The sequence below is a fragment of the Pygocentrus nattereri genome, chromosome 10 (assembly GCF_015220715.1).
Source record: "Pygocentrus nattereri isolate fPygNat1 chromosome 10, fPygNat1.pri, whole genome shotgun sequence".
NCBI classification, from domain to species: domain Eukaryota; kingdom Metazoa; phylum Chordata; class Actinopteri; order Characiformes; family Serrasalmidae; genus Pygocentrus; species Pygocentrus nattereri.
The window spans coordinates 43,128,009-43,147,337 of NC_051220.1; the positions used below are offsets into that span (position 1 = coordinate 43,128,009).

A 19,329-nucleotide genomic window follows, 5' to 3' on the forward strand; every position below is an offset into this window, starting at 1 on the left:
CTATCTATCTATCTATCTATCTATCTATCTATCTATCTATCTATTATTTCTTCACGCTGCTTTTAAATGCTTCTTTGCACACGCTCGGAAACCCGACCCGCCCATTGAACGAATGGACCAATCAGGTACGGATCAGACGTTTTGCGGTGGGCGGGGTTATTTTAGGTCATGATTAAACACGCCAAACTCAGTTTTTCACTAAAGTTACCTAAAGCGCTTTTACAGGCCAGCAGGGGGTTCAGTTCAGTATAATCTGTTCATGTCGTTATTAATATTGTTATTATCTTTTGATGTCATTAATAATGTTATAAACTCGTGTTTATAGCTTTGACTCTGCGCCGATGTTATCACGAGGTCACTGCGCAGAATGCGTGGAGAGCTGATCCTCATGAAACTGAGGCTTAGTCCACTGTTTTCCACCCGTTTTCCGACCGGCCCCGCCCTCCTGTGCTGTGATTGGCCAGCAGAGTTTATAGACTATAGAAGAGCTCTTACTGCAGCACGCTGAGTCTGTCTCTCCTCTCCCATAGAGAACAATAAGAACAGCCCCGGACTGCTATTTAGCACAATTTCTAAAATAACAGAGAACAAAACAGTCACTGAACCCCAGATGCCATCAGCCTATAGCAGCAATGATTTTATGAGTTTCTTTAGTGAAAAAATCGAAAACATTAGGCAGAAAATTCAGAAACACACAGTTAAACTCCACAAACCTGCTGGCTTATAATTCCAGTCTAGACCCTGAGAATATTAGAGTCACTGCAGAGGCTGGAATCATTTACATTACTTCAAGAAAATGAACTAGTCAAAATAGTTTCTTCTGCAAAACCATCTACCTGTATTCTGGACCCAATTCCTTCAGGTCTACTCAAGGAAATCTTACCAGAAATAACTAAGCCTATTCTGTCAATAATAAACTCCTCTCTTAGCCTCGGATACATCCCAAAAACTCTTAAATTTGCAGTAATTAGACCGCTGATTAAGAAAGCTAACCTCGATCCCTGTGAACTATCAAATTATAGACCTCTCAAATCTCCCCTTTATATCTAAGACCCTGGAAAAAGCAGCAGCAAAACAATTAAGCCCTTATTTGCATAGGAATCATCTACACTTCTTCGTGCAAAAGTAATGTATGGTGTTCCACAAGGCTCTGTTTTGGGGCCTATATTATTCACAATATATATGCTACCATTAGGCACCATTATCAGTAAACACGGCATAAATTTCCACTGCTACTGAGGGCTACTGACACTGACGCTATATATCAATTTGATAAAATCAAACTTGGCAAGATTGAGGACTGTGTAAAAGACATAAAAGAGTTAAACCTAATATTGAAAAATATTTATTTAAAATAAAAAACATTTTAAATGGTACATTTATGATGGATTTTGAATTTTACCTTTTACAAAACACTGCAAAATCAAAGGCGTGTTCAAAGTGGTCTTAAAATAAAAACAAAAAAAATTAAAATTAATATATATTATATTTAATATGGAATATAAGGTGTTTTTGTTGTAATATTGGTGCTTTTCTGAGCAAACAGCTCTGTATAAAATAAAAAATACAAAAAATAAAAATATATAAAAATCAGCCACGCAAATAAAGACTAATAAAATGAACCTGAAGTGAACAAATAACAAAGAAAAAAAACAAAAATAAAATGACTTTTATTAATTTATTCTAATAACAACATCAACAGCCAATCCTGTAGCAGGAGGTGACTAGCCAATCGCAGCGCATGTGGGCGTGGTTTGTCCGGAATACGGGTGTGTGTCGGCCCTGCTGGGCTGCAGTAGAGTGTGATCTGTCTGTCTGTCTGTCCGTCCGTCTGTCTGTCTGTCTGTCGGTGGTCATGGCGGAGTCCGGCTCTCAGCCCCGATATCACTTCATCATCTTCGGAGCTTCGGGCTTCACCGGCCGCTTCGTGCTGGAGGAGGTGGCGCGCTGTGCGGGGGAAGCCCGGGAGGAGCTGCGCTGGGCGGCCGCGGGCAGGAGCAGAGCCCGCCTGGAGACCGCGCTCACCCAGGCCGCGGAAGCGCTCGGTGCGAGCAGGTTACACACACACACACACACACACACACACACCGACTAAAGTCCGAAATGTGGGGTTAAACCCGCAGCACGGCGCTTTTTTCCCGTTCCACCTTAACTGGTGCAGCAGTTAGATTCCTACGCCAGAATGTAACTGCTGCGCCATTTAAGGTGGAACGGGAAAGTTCGAATAAGCCAAGTTTCTCCTGGCGGTTCGGACCTGCTGTGTTGAGTCTGGCCGCTTCACAGGGAGGAGAACTGCTGCCTAAATCAGGCCAAAGCCGCTCCGTCCTCCAGCCAGCACCGCGGGCGAGCTGGGAGGGCTGGGAGGCCTGTGAGGGGCTCTGAGCTGAGGGCTGTAGCGATATTACAGAAACATTACATCACGATACTTTCTTGAGATTTGGTGAATTGGAACTGACAAAAAACCTTATCCTGCCACAGTTACAGCTTTGCGTTTGCTCGTTAAAGGGAATTCCTGCATAACTAAACGGTTCAGATGTAAACGGAGCTGTTCGGTGTGAAACTCTCTGTTCTAGATAAACTGACCGAGTCAGAACCGTTCCCAGTGGTGGTGATGGGAACCAGACGTCCCTCTAAAAGCTCCTACAGAAAGTTCCTACATGAACTGGTTCTGAATTCACTGCCTGATGACTGAGACGCTGTTTTATGAGAGTTTAGAGAACTTCAGCTCCATTCATGGTGGAGGGAGACATGCAGGGCGCTGTGCGGCAAAATAGTCCCCAAAGAAAACTCAATATTCCAGATTTTCCACTGTTTTTAGATAAATAAAAATGAGTGGAATTGTCCAGGAAAGGCGTGTTGTATAATACGATAAAATATCACCACGTTTCCCACCCCTAATAAGATCTCTTCTGTTTTATGAGTTATTTTTATTTTCTTTTTGTTTGTCATGAATCCAAAATAAGGGAATCTAAGCACCGCCTCCAAAAAAAGCCCAGGTAAATGCCAACACCTGTTTACTAATAAAATATAAGGTAAAAATATAATATAATATAAATAAAACCAAGTGAGACTGAAAGAACAGAAATACATGTAAACATATAACCATCTGAAGCATGTACTGCAGTAGAGAGGTGGTTCTTTAAGGGTTCTTCAGTAAGGCAGTGGTTATATATAGTACTATAAGCTCTATAGAGAACCATCTCGTGGGTAAATGGTTCTCTGCATGGTGAAATGGTTCTGTATAGCACCACTAAGGGTTCTGCTATTGTTGCAATGTCAACCTTGTAGATAATAGCAGAACCCTTTTTTGGTGCTATACAGAACCATCTCACCATTCAGAGAACCTTTTAAGCATGCCGATGGTTCTGTACAGAACTCATGGCTCCAAATAGAACCATTCCTTTACGAAAGTGCCCTCGAAGAACCGTCATGTAGGTCTGTAGACGTCAGTAATTTGGATTATTAGTCGTAGTGACCAGTGGGGCGTAAGCAGTGACCAGTTGTCCCAGTTGGCCCAGTTACAGCGAGGTGTCGTGTGCTGGACGTTGAGAGCTCTGACCCTCCTCACCGCTGGACAACGTTACGGCGATTCACTGAAACGCAGGAACTTTCCTGCTCGCAGTGTTTTTATCTGTTACTCAGTGCTGACCGGAGTGGGTGGAGAACACTGACCACATGGAACCGGTTCTGTCTAAATTCCGGCTCCGGATTTTTTTGCCGAATCACTGCTGATGTTGGCAGACGCTGATAAAGACAGAAGAACCAGCTTATCTTATTTGGGTGGATTGAACTTTGACCCAGTCGTGTCACTCAGCTCTTACCCGGCGGCCTTTCACACACACACACACACACACACACACACACACACACACACACACACACACACACACAATACACACACACACAGACACACAATACACACACACACAATACACACACACAGACACACAATACACACACACACAGACACACACACACACACACAATAAACACACAGACACACAATACACACACACAATACACACACACACACACGCTCATTTACATATATCAGTCTCAAAGGTACAGTAACAAAAAAAGTCTGTTTTCTGGTGAGTGATGAACAGAGGATGGAAAATGAGGAATTCTGACTGTTTTTCCTACAAAAATCAGTAAGACAGTTTATGGAGCTCCTAGGAAAAATTAAATAATGCAAGAAAAAAACTTCCCTGGGCTCAAATATGGTTTTAATGTGCTTAACGGTTTCCGTTATGAGGCTGTTATAACAATGTAATAACAATGTAATAAGATCATTCAACCTGTTTCTAGACACTCAAGTAATATCCGCTCATGTGATCTTATATTCCACTGTCCTGCACCGCTATTATATATGTCCTCTAACTGTCTTATATAATATCTAATATCTAATATGTACCCATTTGGCCTGTTTTAAGCACTGTAAAGAGTTGAGAGGTGGTGGTCTCGGTCTGTGGTGGTCTCTAAAGGGCTGGTTTGTATTATCCTGAACAGCTGATGGAAAACTCTAACCCCCTGTCAGGCTGAGCACATCTCCTTTCTTAGCTGGATCTTCCACAATGACAGGCTGAACAGATGTGGCTTATTTTAGTCTCCTAAAGCCCCTCAGCGGCTTTATGGACCACCATCCAAACCCCCTGTACGAGACTTATAAAGAACTAAATTTATGCATCCGTATTGTATTTTATGATAATGATAAGGTTTTATGGTTTTATTACATCTTCTGCATTAAAGGGGATCTCAACTGATTTTGCCCAATTTCTACATAATGAACGGGTTGAGATGTAAACAGAGACGTTCTAGATAAACTCAGAACTGTTCACAGTGGTGGTGATGGGAACCAGGCGTCGCCATGACTACAACACAGATATAGACACTCTATTTACCATCCAGAACCACCAGAGAACCTACACGAGTCTTCTGAGCTTATATGGAATGTTGATGATGGAAAACAGTGGAAAATCTGGAATAATGAGTTTTCTTTGGGGACTATTTTGCCGCACAGCGCCCTGCATGTCTCCCTCCACCATGAATGGAGTTGAAGTTCTCTAAACTCTCATAAAACAGCGTCTCAGTCATCAGGCAGTGAATTCAGAACCATCTCATGTAGGAACTTTCTGTGAGGAGCTTTTAGAGGGACGTCTGGTTCCCATCACCACCACTGTGAGGAGCTTTTAGAGGGGGACGTCTGGTTCCCATTACCACCACTGTGAGGAGCTTTTAGAGGGGGACGTCTGGTTCCTATCACCACCACAGTGAGCAGTTCACACCGAACTATTTAATTATGATCCCCTCATGATTTCCATAACTGATACTGATTGAGCTCCGTGCTGCTGCTCCCTTTCTGTTCTCCAGGTAAGCCGGAGCTGAAGACGGAGGTGGATATCATCGTGGCCGATGTGGACGATCCGGAGTCTTTAGCTGAGATGTGTAAACAGGCGGTGATTGTTCTCAACTGTGTGGGACCAGTAAGTCTCCAACACAATGACTTGAATTGTGGAGATGGGATGACTCTGGAGGTTCTGTTAAGCTGCATATGGGGGGGTGGGGGTCATGAATGGACAATCCTGTACATGATGAGTTTATGGATGAGCAGATGGCTCTTTAAACAGATACCAGTATCAGCCCTAGTGATATACAGCAGACAGCAGCGCTCTCTCTGTGCTGTGTCAGCGAAACCCTGAGGCCTCAGTGTGGTTATGCAATGCCACTGCCGTAACGATAATAATCATGTCTGTACGATGAACCGACCTCAGAATGACCTGTGATGCCCTGACACGCTGGAATTGGAACACCACCGATTTCCTCTCTTACTCCAGATGTGGCCAATCAGCCGAAACACGTTTGGTGTCCAAATTCTGCCTTACTTGCAGCAGAATGTGTCGCACTGAGGTGAGAGATGGCAGTATGTACACCTGACTGACACATCAGAGCACCGACCACATCCTCCCTCTGCTCGCTCAGTCTGGACGAACCTTCTGTAAATTAACTGACAGGCGACCCGTCAGGTTGTCGATGTGTGGTGCGGTAACTGATTGTGTCTTATGGTGAGATTTAACAGTGAAACACACTCTGAGCGGGAGACACGGCAGTTATTACAGATGTATAAATGTTGTTATTACGTTTTTTTTAGAGTTTTAAAACAGTGTCATTCTGCGTTGGGCTTGTATTGACTGGGGCTGTATTTCGGAAACATCCTCTCTTTTTGTCGTGAGGTAAAATCTGACAGGTGAAGATGAGACTTTACAAAAAAATTCATATTACAGAAGCAAATCCCATCTGCTCAGCTGTCATGTGTGTACATTGAACCGACCTCAGAATGACCTGTGATGCCCCGACACGCTTAGGATGTTTGTGTGATGCTGTTTTCTGATCTGGAGTTAGTGATGAGATCATGAAGGGAGGAGCTGATATTCTGGAACAGATACTGAAGTCGTCTTGACATTAAACTGGTCAGATTTCAGAGTTAGGATGTCACTGTAGCACGACTCCATCTCTGCACACACCTTCTCTCTGTGCACCTCACGCTGTGTGTGGTTAAGCGATGCGCCTCCAGAGCTGCCAGCTGTCGTGGAGGAACGTGATTCAGCTCACAGGTCTCTGTATTACTATCGTTGTTATTAGCAGCTGTTCTCAGTGTTCCTCGTGCATCAAACTGTTTAGTGAACAATAAGATTTTACATCAGACGTTCTTCATCTGCAGTACAGGTTCTATGGAGAGCCGGTGGTGAAGGCGTGTGTGGAGAATGGAGCACACTGCATCGATATCAGTGGAGAACCTCAGGTACGTCCTACCTGTATTATTCTGAAACCAATCCGGGAATAACGGCACGGACAGACACACTGACGTTCCACTGAGGTGCCTGTTTATAATTAACCAGGTAGATTACTAAACACTAACGAGGCCACTGACGTCTACACTCTTAAAAAGGTGGTTCTTCAAGGGTTCTTCATTAAAGAAAATGGTCCTATGTTTAACTATGAACCCAAAGAACCTCTTGCATGGTGAAAGGGTTCTTTGCATCATGAAATAGATCTGGATGGAGAACGTGCTGTAGGTGGTTCTATATAACACCCAGAATGGTTCTTCTATTGTTACAAGCTTGTTACAGCAGAAGAGCCATGTGCATATACGTTATGTACTATTATGCAATTATATGGATCAATGATGAATAATTTTCTTTTATAAAGATCTTATTAAGAAGCACATGATCTGCATATATATAGTTTATGTCTGTGTATTTTCTCTTTAGGATATAATGAGTGTTATTAAAGCTTTAATTGCCCGTTTCAGGTATTAAACCGTGCTGGCCTGGTCACTCCATCTGACTGACCGTTTGCGCCGCCTGACTTTTCAGACTAATTTCAAATTAAACAGGCATCTACTTAGACGCCCTTGGAAACGTATGACCATCAACTTGAGTTTACACTCACATTTCTTTCAAATAAATAAACATTATTATAATATTTCCACATTTTCATGGTTCAGAACACCTGACATGGTAGACAGAACGGTTCTAACGCTTCGCGACTCAAACATCACACTTTTACTGAATCTGTGACCCTGGCATTGCAGCGCTTGGGTCACCGGGGGTCTTCTTTATGATGCAATACTCTGGCCACTCTTTTCTAAAAGCATGTCAAAATAAAAGTCCTTTGTTTTTGGTTGTGCTGCCTGACAAGTTTTTTCAGTTTTTAAGTCGCGTTCCCTTGTTTTGCAGAATGTTTTTATTTTAAAGGTTTCAAAGATTAAATTGCGCCAAACAATTTTATTTAGAATTTTATGTAACTAAATGATCTTTTTTGGTAGTTTACTCCATCAGCATATATGGTTGGACGGTTACACCACCCGACTTTTTTAGGCTTTTGGAACAAAAAATGAATGTGATGTGGATGCCCTGAGAACTGTCTCGCATTAAAAGAGGCATTGTTGAATGATGTAATGTATGTCACATATGTATTAAATTATATTTGGGAAAATGATACACTTGGACATGAAAATTGCACGTTGTGTCAGTGAATTCTACACTAATACGTTATAAAGTAACTGTAGTAATTCTGTTCTAGGATGAGGCGACTGAATGCAGGTGGTTAATGTGATGCTCTGTGTGTAGTTTTTGGAGAGCATGCAGCTGAACTATGACAGCCAGGCGGCTGAAAAGGGCGTGTACGTCGTGGGAAGCTGCGGATTCGACTCCATTCCTGCAGACATGGGTGTCCTGTACACCAGGGACCAGTTTAAAGGTGGGTGATCCTCTCATCTTCGCATCCTCCTGCTTTCAGCTCAGGTTTACTGGCATTGTTTCATATATGGATCATTTTACTGAATTATTAAGGCATGAAAGGAGACTAAATATAGACCATCATAATTTATAGGGTTCTTTCTAGGGGCGTCGCCTGGCCTGGGAATATTTTCCAGCCAGCCCTGATCCTTTAATCTTACACAGTGGCACCACTCAGAGAGAGAGAGAGAGAGAGATTCCAGTTTTTATTCCTGCAGTATTTCCCACAGTGCCCACTAGTGGATTCTTTTAAAAAATGAGTATTTCATTATTTTGATATGTTGAATACGCAGCTTCACTGAACAGCTGCTTCTTGTGTTGTGTGTGCAGGGACTCTGACGGCGGTGGAGAGCTTTCTGACGGCGAGTATGGGACCTGAGGTTGGTTCTGTTGATCTTGCAGGCTTTGTTTCTGGGCTGTTTGCGTCCTGAAGCTGCAGTTTGACCTGCTGTGTGTTTCAGGGTGGCTGCATCCACGACGGTACGTGGCAGTCGGCCGTGTACGGACTCGCGGACAGCGACAAACTCCGCAGCCTGAGGAAGAAGTTCAGCCACAAACCTCTGCCCGTGGTCGGGACCAGGATCAAGCGCAGGTGTTTCTCAGTTGGTCACCTCAGTTTCACTCACTCAGAGATTTTCATTGAAACAAACCCTGCGCGAATTTCAAGCTTGTGTTGATTTAAATAAGTGACCACGTTCCTCTACAAAGACACACTTCTGCGCTTCGATACTCAGTTACTGCTTAATACTAACATACTGGGGGGAAATCAAACACAATCAAGTGTCGTATTTAAGTGTGTTCTCTGTGGAGGTCGTTAACTTCTTTTTTTAACTCATCATTTTTCCAGAGCCGCACAAACTTTTACACCGGACTGTATTGGGGTTGCAAAAATATATTATGATACTTCAAGACATTTTCATGATATATGATACACGTCACAATGTTTAGTTTATCGTAATTTATTAAATTGGAACAGATGAAATAGAACCTGCAGTGCCACATATAAACAATATTATAATAATAATAATAATAGTAATAATAATCTTACAGCTACAGTGATTTTGTTCTGTTTTACAAACTGTGCTAAATCCACATACACACTAGTGAGCACACACACTAGGGGGCAGTGAGCACACTTGCCCGGAGCGGTGGGCAGCCCTATCCGCAGCGCCCGGGGAGCAGTTGGGGGTTAGGTGTCTTGCTCAAGGACACCTCAGTCATGGACTCTTGGCTCTGGGGATCGAACCAGCAACCTTCCGGTCACAGGGCTGCCCCCCTCCAGCCCACGACTGCCCCCCCTCCAGCCCACGACTGCCCCTGTCAGTGATTGTCGGTGTTCTTTAAGTGCTGATGATTCACTGCATACTCAGAAAAGAGGAGCATGGCACAGTTTATCATGATAACGATAATATTTCATCATATTTCCCACCTGTAGACCGTATTATTGATTACTAAATATCAGGCATTGTAATCAAATGCTAATTGACCTTTTTCACAGTGTTCCCAGTTAATTTACATTCAACTCACATCATTCATGATGTGTAAATCATGTAAAGGATTTTCATGGAGACTTTTAGATGCTGAAAGACGTCTGTGTTAATGTGTGCAGAGGCGCTCTGTTCTACAGTGATGAGATCCAGCAGTACGCTGTTCCCTTCATGGGCGCCGATCCATCAGTGGTGAAGAGAACTCAACGGTTCCTTTCTGAGGAACACCAGGAAAGCCCAGTAAGTTTAGCACTTACTCATGTGTTGGACCGCTGGTCCTGTTAGCATAGTTGTTCATTTGAATGTAAAATACTCAGACATTCAAAATTCCCCCATAATCCAGTGTTTCAGGTGTAAACAGAGGTTCCGAGGGTTTGGTGTGAAACAGTTCAGACGTCTTTACTGTGGTGGTGATGGGAACCAGGCGTCGCCATGACTACAACACAGATATAGACACTTTATTTACCATCCAGAACCTCCAGAGAACCTACACGAGTCTTCTGAGCTTATATGGAATGTTGATGATGGAAAACAGTGGGAAATCTGGAATACTGGGTTTTCTTTGGGGACTATTTTGCCACACAGCGCCCTGCATGTCTCCCTCCACCATGAATGGAGTTGAAGTTCTCTAAACTCTCATAAAACAGCGTCTCAGTCATCAGGCAGTGAATTCAGAACCAGTTCATGTAGGAACTTTCTGTAGGAGCTTTTAGAGGGACGTCTGGTTCCCATCACCACCACTGTGAACGGCTCTGACTCGGTAAATTTATCTAGAACAGAGCGTTTCACACCAAACCGCTCTGAACCGCTCTGTTTACTTTTTACCCATTTTTTTTTATTTTAAAAAATTTTAATGGACTTCCCCTTAAAGCTGTGTCAGTTCTCTGTCCTGCTGCTGTTCCTCAGGTTCAGTACGGCGCCTACGCTGGAGTCGGTGGGGTCTCCTCCGTCATGAAGCTGCTCTTTGCTGGTCTGATGTTCTTCCTTCTGGTGAAGTTCAGTTTTGGCAGGAAGCTCCTGATTAAGGTGAGGGACTTTTACTGTGGAGCTTCGCTTCTGATGCTGGACTCAGACTTTTAAAAGCCTGTTTTTGTAGTTCAGCCACAGAGTCGATAACATGTAAACACGGACCGTTTCTCTTCTCTTTACCGGGCAGTTTCCAGAGTTTTTCTCTTTCGGCTTCTTCTCCAAGGAGGGTCCGACTAGAAAACAGGTACGAGACCCTAAATAACGTGTTTCCTCACAGATCTTAATACTGTCTGCTGGATAAGTGATCACTATGCTGTCGTGGTTTTTGGGGAGCACAGCTGCTGTTTTGTTCATTTTTATGTTTTAGGCTTCACTACACAACCTCTTTCTGAAGTGGGATCCAGTGCAGGTCCCAGAAAGGGCCCATGTTTAACATCATGTGGGATAAAATCATTAGTAAAACAGCAGTTTGTCCAGGAAAAAGTCCGATTACTGATTATTGGATACAGAATCACAAAACGTAGCTATTTATCAGGTTAGATTGCGAAAGTGCTTCATGCACAGTTGGCTTGACCTCATGTATGTATATATTTGCATGTTGATCAGTTTGAAAACAAAAAAGCAAAGCGGGAAATGAAAAGCAAATCTCCAGCAGGTGGCGCTGATGTTTGTTTGCATTTGCCTTTTCATAATAGAAAATAGAGATTTAAAAATCTCAGTGAACTAAAGCTCCATGTTGGTGTGGACGGAAGAATAAAACGCAGAAAAGGGCTAAAAACGTCTGAGCTGCTGTTCTGATCATATGGTGTTTGTCGTCAGTGCCTAACTAACTGGATTTAGATGACAGATACTGAATAAAGATAACAGTTTGATGGTATTTTCAATAAATTCTAATTAGTACATTTTTTTAATTAATAATTTTTTATTGATATCATAAAAAGTCACTGACCACCCAAAAAAAGGTTGCTAGGCAATGGCCCACCAGATTTGTGACCAGGGGCCGAAAACTTGATGATCCTGACGTCATCAAGCCAACACTACCCTGGTCAGTTAGTTGTTGCAGTCCTAGCTTATATGTTTATTAATATTTACTTTTACATATTTTATGTTTACGATGACTATGTCTGTCACTAATAATTTATTAGTAATTCTGTAATTTAGGAATTGTTTTGATGATGATGAGAGTCATCAGATTCAGCATACAAAGGATTTAACTGAACAATAACAATCCAGAATAAATACGGGCATAAACACTGATATGAACACAGGCATAAACACAGATATGAACACAGGCATAAACACAGATATGAACACAGACATAAACACAGATATGAACACAGACATAAACACAGATATGAACACAGACATAAACCCAGGCATAAACACAGATATGAACGCAGGCATAAACACAGATATGAACACAGACATAAACCCAGGCATAAACACAGATATGAACGCAGGCATAAACACAGATATGAACACAGGCATAAACACAGATATGAACACAGGCATAAACACAGATATGAACATAGACAAACACAGATATGAACACAGACATAAACCCAGGCATAAACACAGATATGAACGCAGGCATAAACACAGATATGAACATAGACATAAACACAGATATGAACACAGGCATGAACACAGGCATAAACACATATATGAACACAGACATAAACACAGATATGAACATAGACATAAACACAGATATGAACACAGGCATGAACACAGGCATAAACACATATATGAACACAGGCATGAACACAGGCATAAACACAGATATGAACACAGGCATAAACACTGGTATGAACACAGGCATGAACACAGGCATAAACACTGGTATGAACACAGGCATAATCACTGGTATGAACACAGGCATAAACACTGATATGAACACAGGCATAAACACTGATATGAACACAGGCATAAACACAGATATGAACATGGGCAGGAACACAGAAGCCTCCAAAATATACATGAGAAAATGCATATAAATGTGCGTCAATCAGGCTGTTTCTGAAAATGAAATGAAATGTGGAGCTGCATCATTTTCAGCTTTGATTTTTTTAATTGATCAGATTTGATGTGCAGTGATGTTTGATGTCTTTGATGTGCAGATGGAGGGCTCTTCTTTCCGTTTCGCCTTCTATGGAGAAGGTTACACTGAGGGTCAGGACCCCTCACAGGGGAAACCTAACGCCAAGATCCGCACGCTCGTCCAGGGACCAGGTGAGCACCCCAATAACAGAACACTTTTTGGTTCTATATAGAACCAGTTTCACAAAGGGTTCTTCCCAGAATATAAAACACATTCTGAGGAATCTCAAGAACGCTTTCACCATGCAAAGAACCATTTAGAAAATGGTTCTTTGAGTGCTCATGGTTCTATGTAGAACCATTGTCTTTACTAAAGAACCCTTGTAGGATCATCCTTTTTAAGACTGGACACACTTAAAAAAAGAAGGTTCTTCAAGGTTTGTTAAGTAATGAACATAGTTCTATGTAAAACCATGAACATTCAAAGAACCCTCTGCATAATTAAAGGGTTCTTTGCCTGGTGAAAGGGTTCTTCAGTTTGATGGCGAATGTGCTGTATATGGTTTTATTTAGAACCTTTTTGAAAAGGGTTCTATGTAGCATCAAAGTGGTTCTTCTGTTGGGACGATGTCAAGCTTGTAACAATAGGATAGCCCACTTTCTCCATCAATCTGAAGAACCATTTGACCATGCAGAGAACCCTTTAATCATGAAAAGGGTTCTTTTAGTGTTCATGGTTGTGTGTAGAACTATTTTCTTTACTAAAGAACCCTTAAAGAACCATAATTTTAACCGTGTAGCTCTTACCATTTTCATGCATCCATAAAACCGTAAAACATCACAAAGTCTCATATTCAGACCTGTGCAGAACCGAAACTGAAGGTTCTCTAACCTTCACACGTGTGGAATCACATTATCAGCAAGTGTAACCATCTTAAATTGGTCAGTACATCTAATATTTATCATTCTGAGACTAAGAATATTATAATTATCTCTAGACATGTTCTGGAAGTGCTTTATTCAGACAGTCACTATTTCTCAAAACAAATAATCTGCTAATAGAAGAGGACACGTTCAAGATTGGTCAAAACTAACGTCCCAAAATAAGTGGAACAGTAACATTCTGTTACTCTGCGGTCTCTTAATGAGAAATATTACATACACTGACTAGATTTGCGATTTGCGAAGAGGATTTTTTGCAGTGGAGCCTTTTACAGCTAAGACCTGCGAGGTTGTCCACGATGAACTGACCAGTCGCTTTATACATTTCCTGCATTTGTCTGCATCGTATTTGGCTGTTATTATATTAATGAAACCATTCATTCCGACCTTTTGCACAGTAACGTAAATGTAGTTCATGATGGTATTTTCACTGTCGGAACAAAACCTCATTTCTCCATTTCGTCGTTTTCTATCTGTCTATCCATCCTTTACACTGTGTGTGAATTTCATGAAGAATGAGGCAAAACAAACGTCCCAGAATGACTTTGAAAGACGTCTGGTTCCATTGACTCGCATTAAAAGTGAAGTGTGTCTGTTCCCTCTCCTGTAGAGTCAGTATTTTGGAGATACGAGGTTTTGTTCCAACAGGAGCGGTTATGATAAAAGTAACTGCGTAATTACTCTGATCTCGTGAAGATGCAGCAGTCATTATATATTATTATATATTATACATTATTATAATCTGTATTAACACTGTTTCCTGCTGTGTCGTTGTTTTGTAGAGGCTGGTTACGTCGCTACGCCGATCGCGATGGTGCAGGCGGCCATTACCATCCTAAACGAACCTGATTCCCTGCCCGAGAAGTGAGATCACACCCCTGTGCTCCTGCCTGGCTGTGGTTAGGAGGGGACGTTCAGCGTAGGACTGGCTTTATACAGTGAAACTTTCATGCAACTGGTTGCGCGTTTTGAGTCGCATGCAGTGTAATTTCCGGTCAGTTTGGCTGCGTTTGGGTTTCTTTCTCGAATCGCCTCTTTCGAGGCGACTGTCCGCTCTGTTATCTGCGAGTGGTCAGATCGGATTTGTGTGTCCAGACCTCACCACGGTTGCCGTGGTAACGACGTAGGCGTCAGTAACTACTGTACGTAGCTACGCTGGTGACGTGGATTTCAGTCGCGGATCCCAGTGTTGCCAACTCTTCAGCGAGGAAAGTCGCTATTGGCTGTCCGAAAAGTCGCTAGAAGTCGCTGAATGACGTCATCGCCTCATTTGCATAATCTATGTTTTTGAAGCTGTAAAGGAAAACACACCCGAGATATGTTAGAACTACAAATGAACTCGGAACAAACAAACAACTTCTGTGGCCATTGAAACAGGCAGTCACTCAAAACACGCTCATGGCTTTAATGCTGTGTATAAATCATTTTTACGTAAATTACATAAATCAGTTTTTTGCTGTGTTGTTAAATGTTAGCATGAGAGTAGCAGTTAGCAGGAACTGCTGTTCTACGTTCAACCCTCCTCCTGTATCCTGGCTTGGGACGGCAAAGGGACCTTAAAAGAGACGCTTTGTCAGCTGCTTAGTTTTTTCTTCTTTAGTTTTTTTCGTTTTAGTGGTGAATGTGAGTGACTGAGTCTGACTGAGACCGTGTGAGTTAAATGCAGTCATTTCTTTTCGTGTTACACTGAAGACGCATTTATATGTACATTCCGCTCTGTAAATGCGGGGCGGGGTCGGGTCAGCGGCGGCGCATGCGCAGCTCGTTTGCGGTGTGGACGTGGAGCGGCGTGGGTCTGCTCTGACTGTGAGGGCTGTGGGACGGGGGCAGTAACTGAAGAGCATGAGGGTTCATCTCAGAGTCTCCAAAAGTCTCCAGTAACACCACGAAACTTGTCGCTCGTCGCTTTTTAAAAAATAAAGTCGCTAAGTTGGCAGCAGTGGCGGATCCAGGAGAGATGGAGGAGCACCATCTCCCCTCCAAACTAATCATGAATCTTTTGGAGCTCTTCTTGAATCCCAGCACTTCATCCCTCTGGATTTCACATCGTCGCTGTTTGTCGTGTTGGGAGTGGCGCACTAGACACTGAAATCCGACCTGAGCGTCCAGAGCGTCCAGACCGGGGCGCTTCTGTAAAAATGTGATTGAAGAAATTGGATTTGCAAAATTCAGATTTCATGCTCTTTTTTTTTTTCCTGCCCAGACTAGAAAAAAATGTGGATTATGACAAAAATCATATTAGGCCGTCTGGACAGGGTCTTACAGGAAGCAATTCAGAGACAAGGTTGCATGCAACACATTTAGTTGCTCCGCTAAATTGGCTGCCTGTACGTTTGATATACCATGTCGTTCTCGCCGTCTGCGAGGTGTCATTTACATGTTTGGACCATTTTTATCTCCACCTGTTTCTCCGGCTGTCGCTGCCGATCGTTTTATTGTTTACCTATATTGCTGTTGTTTATCTGCGATTATTTACCATATATTTGAGTTATTATCTGTTGTGCTTGTTGAGCCTTTAAAAATTCAGTTTGACTGAAATCTGTGACTCAGATCAACGATCTACGAACAAATATGTCATTAATGTGAACTTTGTCCTCAGACATGCACGAGTTCTAATGAAACATGCAGCTGGTCAGTGTCTACAAGGACTTATGATGTACACTGTATATTGTGTTCTATAGTAACATAATTTATCATAAATAACGATAAATATTGTCATATTGCCAAGACCCAATGAGTTCATAACCAGTTCATGTAGGAGCTTTCTGTGAGGAGCTTTTAGAGGGGGACGTCTGGTTCCTATCGCCTCCACTTTATCTAGAACAGAGCGTTTCACACCAAACCACTCGGAACCGACTCTGTTTAGATCTTCACAGTTTAGAAATGCAGAAATGATGTAAAATCTGGCCCAGATCCGATTCACAACTGTCAGAATCGTGCAACTTTCAGCCCAGCAGTGTGAACACAGCCCATGTTGCGAAGTTGCGTGTAAGTTTCACCCGTAGAGCCAGACTTTGGGTTAAAAAGGAGCTGTAGCTATAAGAAAGAACAGCTTTGCATTATTGATTTGTGTTCATTTCTCAGATCACTCACTGGAAGCTCATCAGCTTCTCTCTGCTGTCTGTAATCTCTGTTAATCTGCTCTCTGCTGCAGGGGCGGCGTCTACACTCCTGGAGCCGCTTTCGCCAAGACCACCCTCATCGACCGCCTCAACAAACACGGCATCCAGTTCTCCGTTCTTTAACGCAGTTAGAAACGGGACGTCCAGCATCCTGACCCCAGCACGGCTCCGTTTACTCTCTCAAGCGATTACCGAGTTAGTTTAAAGCTGCTTAAAGACCTGGATACGCTGAGGAGATGCAACCAGGAGAGCTGTAAAGCTGTTTATGTGAACTAGCAGCACTTCTCTCTGATTGCCTCCTTCATCGTCATTACCCAGATTACGTGCGTCAAGGTCTGAGGCAGATTGTCAGAGCAAATGATGTTCTTTCAGTGTCTCCAGGTCTGAAAGCTGGTTTATACCGTTTCCCTTCTGTCTTGCAGTTTTAGCATCAGTGTGAATTTAACCTGAGCTGTGAGCTTCTGCACTCTGCTTCTCTGATCTCCACTCGAACTGCTCCGCGTTCCTGTTCTGGGTTTTTTAGGGTTTGAAATGTTAGTCTGAATTTTGTGAATTTGTATTTTTTTCACTGTTGCTTTTGCACTAATAGACCAACAGCCACAGATTCCGGGGAGGTTTGTTAATCGTGGTTCCAGTTGATGGTTTTAAGCCTCGTCAAGGCTAATTTTAATATGGGAGGATGTTTGCACGACCAAAAATAAGTAACTTGGACCTTCTGATTGTGAAAATGGAAAGTTCGACAGCTTGTAGGTTCATCAAGTGTAAAAGCCCTGATGGAAGTGAGATCGTTGGTGAAAGCTGCGGCTTTTTCTGAGGCGCCTGGCTCTTCTGTCTGCCTGCAGCTGCTTCGGTTTGTTTCAAGTCTAAATAAAAAAACATACCAACGTAAAATCTCTGATCTCTAGTGATGCAAATTTCTTGAACGACACCAGAACTCAGGACACACTCGGCTGAATTCCAAAAGAGAGTCCTTTCATGTCTTTGCCATTTATGCTTTTGACATAACCTACAGATGATGATGCAGCCAAGGTGATAATCATCATGTTAGGAAAGAAAACCGACCGAACGAGAAAACGTTTCATTTTAAACGTCTTGCCAAGTAACACTGAATATTAAAAGTTGCAGAAATATGAAAATATAATGCTTCAGAGTCCCAAATGCATCTAAAGCTGAATTCCAGTATGTAAAAGTGTGTGGACGTCCTCACTAGCAGTCTGAACTTTCTCCAGCAGGGGCGCTATTTGCACACAAGTTCATCAGTTAGAAAATAAGTAGTCGTGAACCCACAGCAGCAGAACCTGACCAGCGAGAACACTTTCGAAACCAGTTTATTCCCAAAAGATATCGAGTTATTTGGTGTTATTTCGATGAATTTGATTACATCAGTTAATATTAAAAGCACATACGTTAAAAAGCGTACAAAACGCAGCTGCATGACCGCTTGTCTTCCGATCAAACTGTGTGAACCCTTCCGGTTTTTAATGACAATTTTTAATTTGAATTTTAATTACAATTTTTAATTTGAATTTTAATTACAATTTTTAATTTTCAAGTTTTAATCAGTTTTTCTTTAGCATGAAAATGATTTGATATATTTTGACACTTGAATGTTTGGTGGCTGATTGATTATATGGAGTGAGACGAAGTGAAACTAAGCCGTGTCAGTCTCACCCCTGACGCACTCGCCAGCTCTTAAATCTTAGATGCATCATGAGTGGCTAGAATCACTTAAACAAACTGGTAGTTAAATGAATAGAGTTACGCAGAAGCTGCTCTTTAGAGCAGATCTAATCTAATGAAGTGGCTCCTTGCTGGCTCACCGATTGACTTGCGGGTCACTGGAATCACTTTAACGTAAACACAGGCCTTTTTTCCACTGCAGGGCCCAATGGTTCTGAGCATGGAGGGGAACCGTTCCAGCGGCATTTCAGACACTGTTCGACACGGGGCTTAAAAACTGGGCTCAGCACATTTTTAAAGACGCGATTAGCGAACCAGGGCCACAGAACCACAGAACCGTTCTGCTGGCTACAGAACAAGTTCGATTCTGACCAAGAAAAGCTTTACTGACACGTTTAGATGATAATGATCTGTGGAAGGCAAGTCGAGTGGATGGTGTTTGGAGCTGTATCCCCCTAGTTAAGCTGGCTCCTCTCCCCCAGCTTAGTGCAGCTAGAGAGCTTCAAAGACCCCAGTATGGGTTCAGTTTCATTTGTTGCGTTGATGCATTTACGGCATTTGGCTGACGCTCTTGTCCAGAGCGACTTACAATTTGATTATTTTACACAGGAAGGCCAAGGTGGTGTTAGCAGTCTTGCCCAAGGACTCTTATTGGTGTAGTGTAGGGTGTTTACCCAGGTGGGGCACAGAACCCCAGTCTACAGTGTAGAAGGCAGAGGTGTTAACCACTACACTAACCAACCACAGTTTGACTGACTGGTGCTCTGCTTTCACAAGTATAGAGAACAGAAA

General features: G+C 42.5%; 1 protein-coding gene across 1 annotated transcript; it reads left to right on the plus strand.

Moving 5' to 3' along the window:
- The first annotated feature begins 1,741 nt into the window (after positions 1-1,741).
- Positions 1,742-17,748, plus strand: sccpdha.1 (saccharopine dehydrogenase a, tandem duplicate 1). The gene is made up of 12 exons (XM_017681851.2): positions 1,742-2,045; positions 5,371-5,483; positions 6,719-6,799; positions 8,130-8,259; positions 8,628-8,677; positions 8,759-8,889; positions 9,907-10,024; positions 10,691-10,810; positions 10,941-10,997; positions 12,874-12,985; positions 14,518-14,599; positions 16,890-17,748. The coding sequence occupies exons 1-12, from the start codon at positions 1,742-1,744 to the stop codon at positions 16,978-16,980; spliced, it is 1,389 nt and encodes a 462-aa protein (XP_017537340.2). The 3' UTR covers positions 16,981-17,748.
- The last annotated feature ends 1,581 nt before the right edge of the window (positions 17,749-19,329 follow it).

Coding starts and splice junctions, on each gene's coding strand:
- sccpdha.1 (XM_017681851.2), top strand. CDS start 1,742: ATGTGGGCGTGGTTTGTCCGGAATACGGGTGTGTGTCGGCCCTGCTGG. Junction 5,484..6,718: donor TTCTCAACTGTGTGGGACCA/GTAAGTCTCCAA, acceptor CTTCATCTGCAG/TACAGGTTCTATGGAGAGCC. Junction 10,811..10,940: donor GCAGGAAGCTCCTGATTAAG/GTGAGGGACTTT, acceptor TTTACCGGGCAG/TTTCCAGAGTTTTTCTCTTT.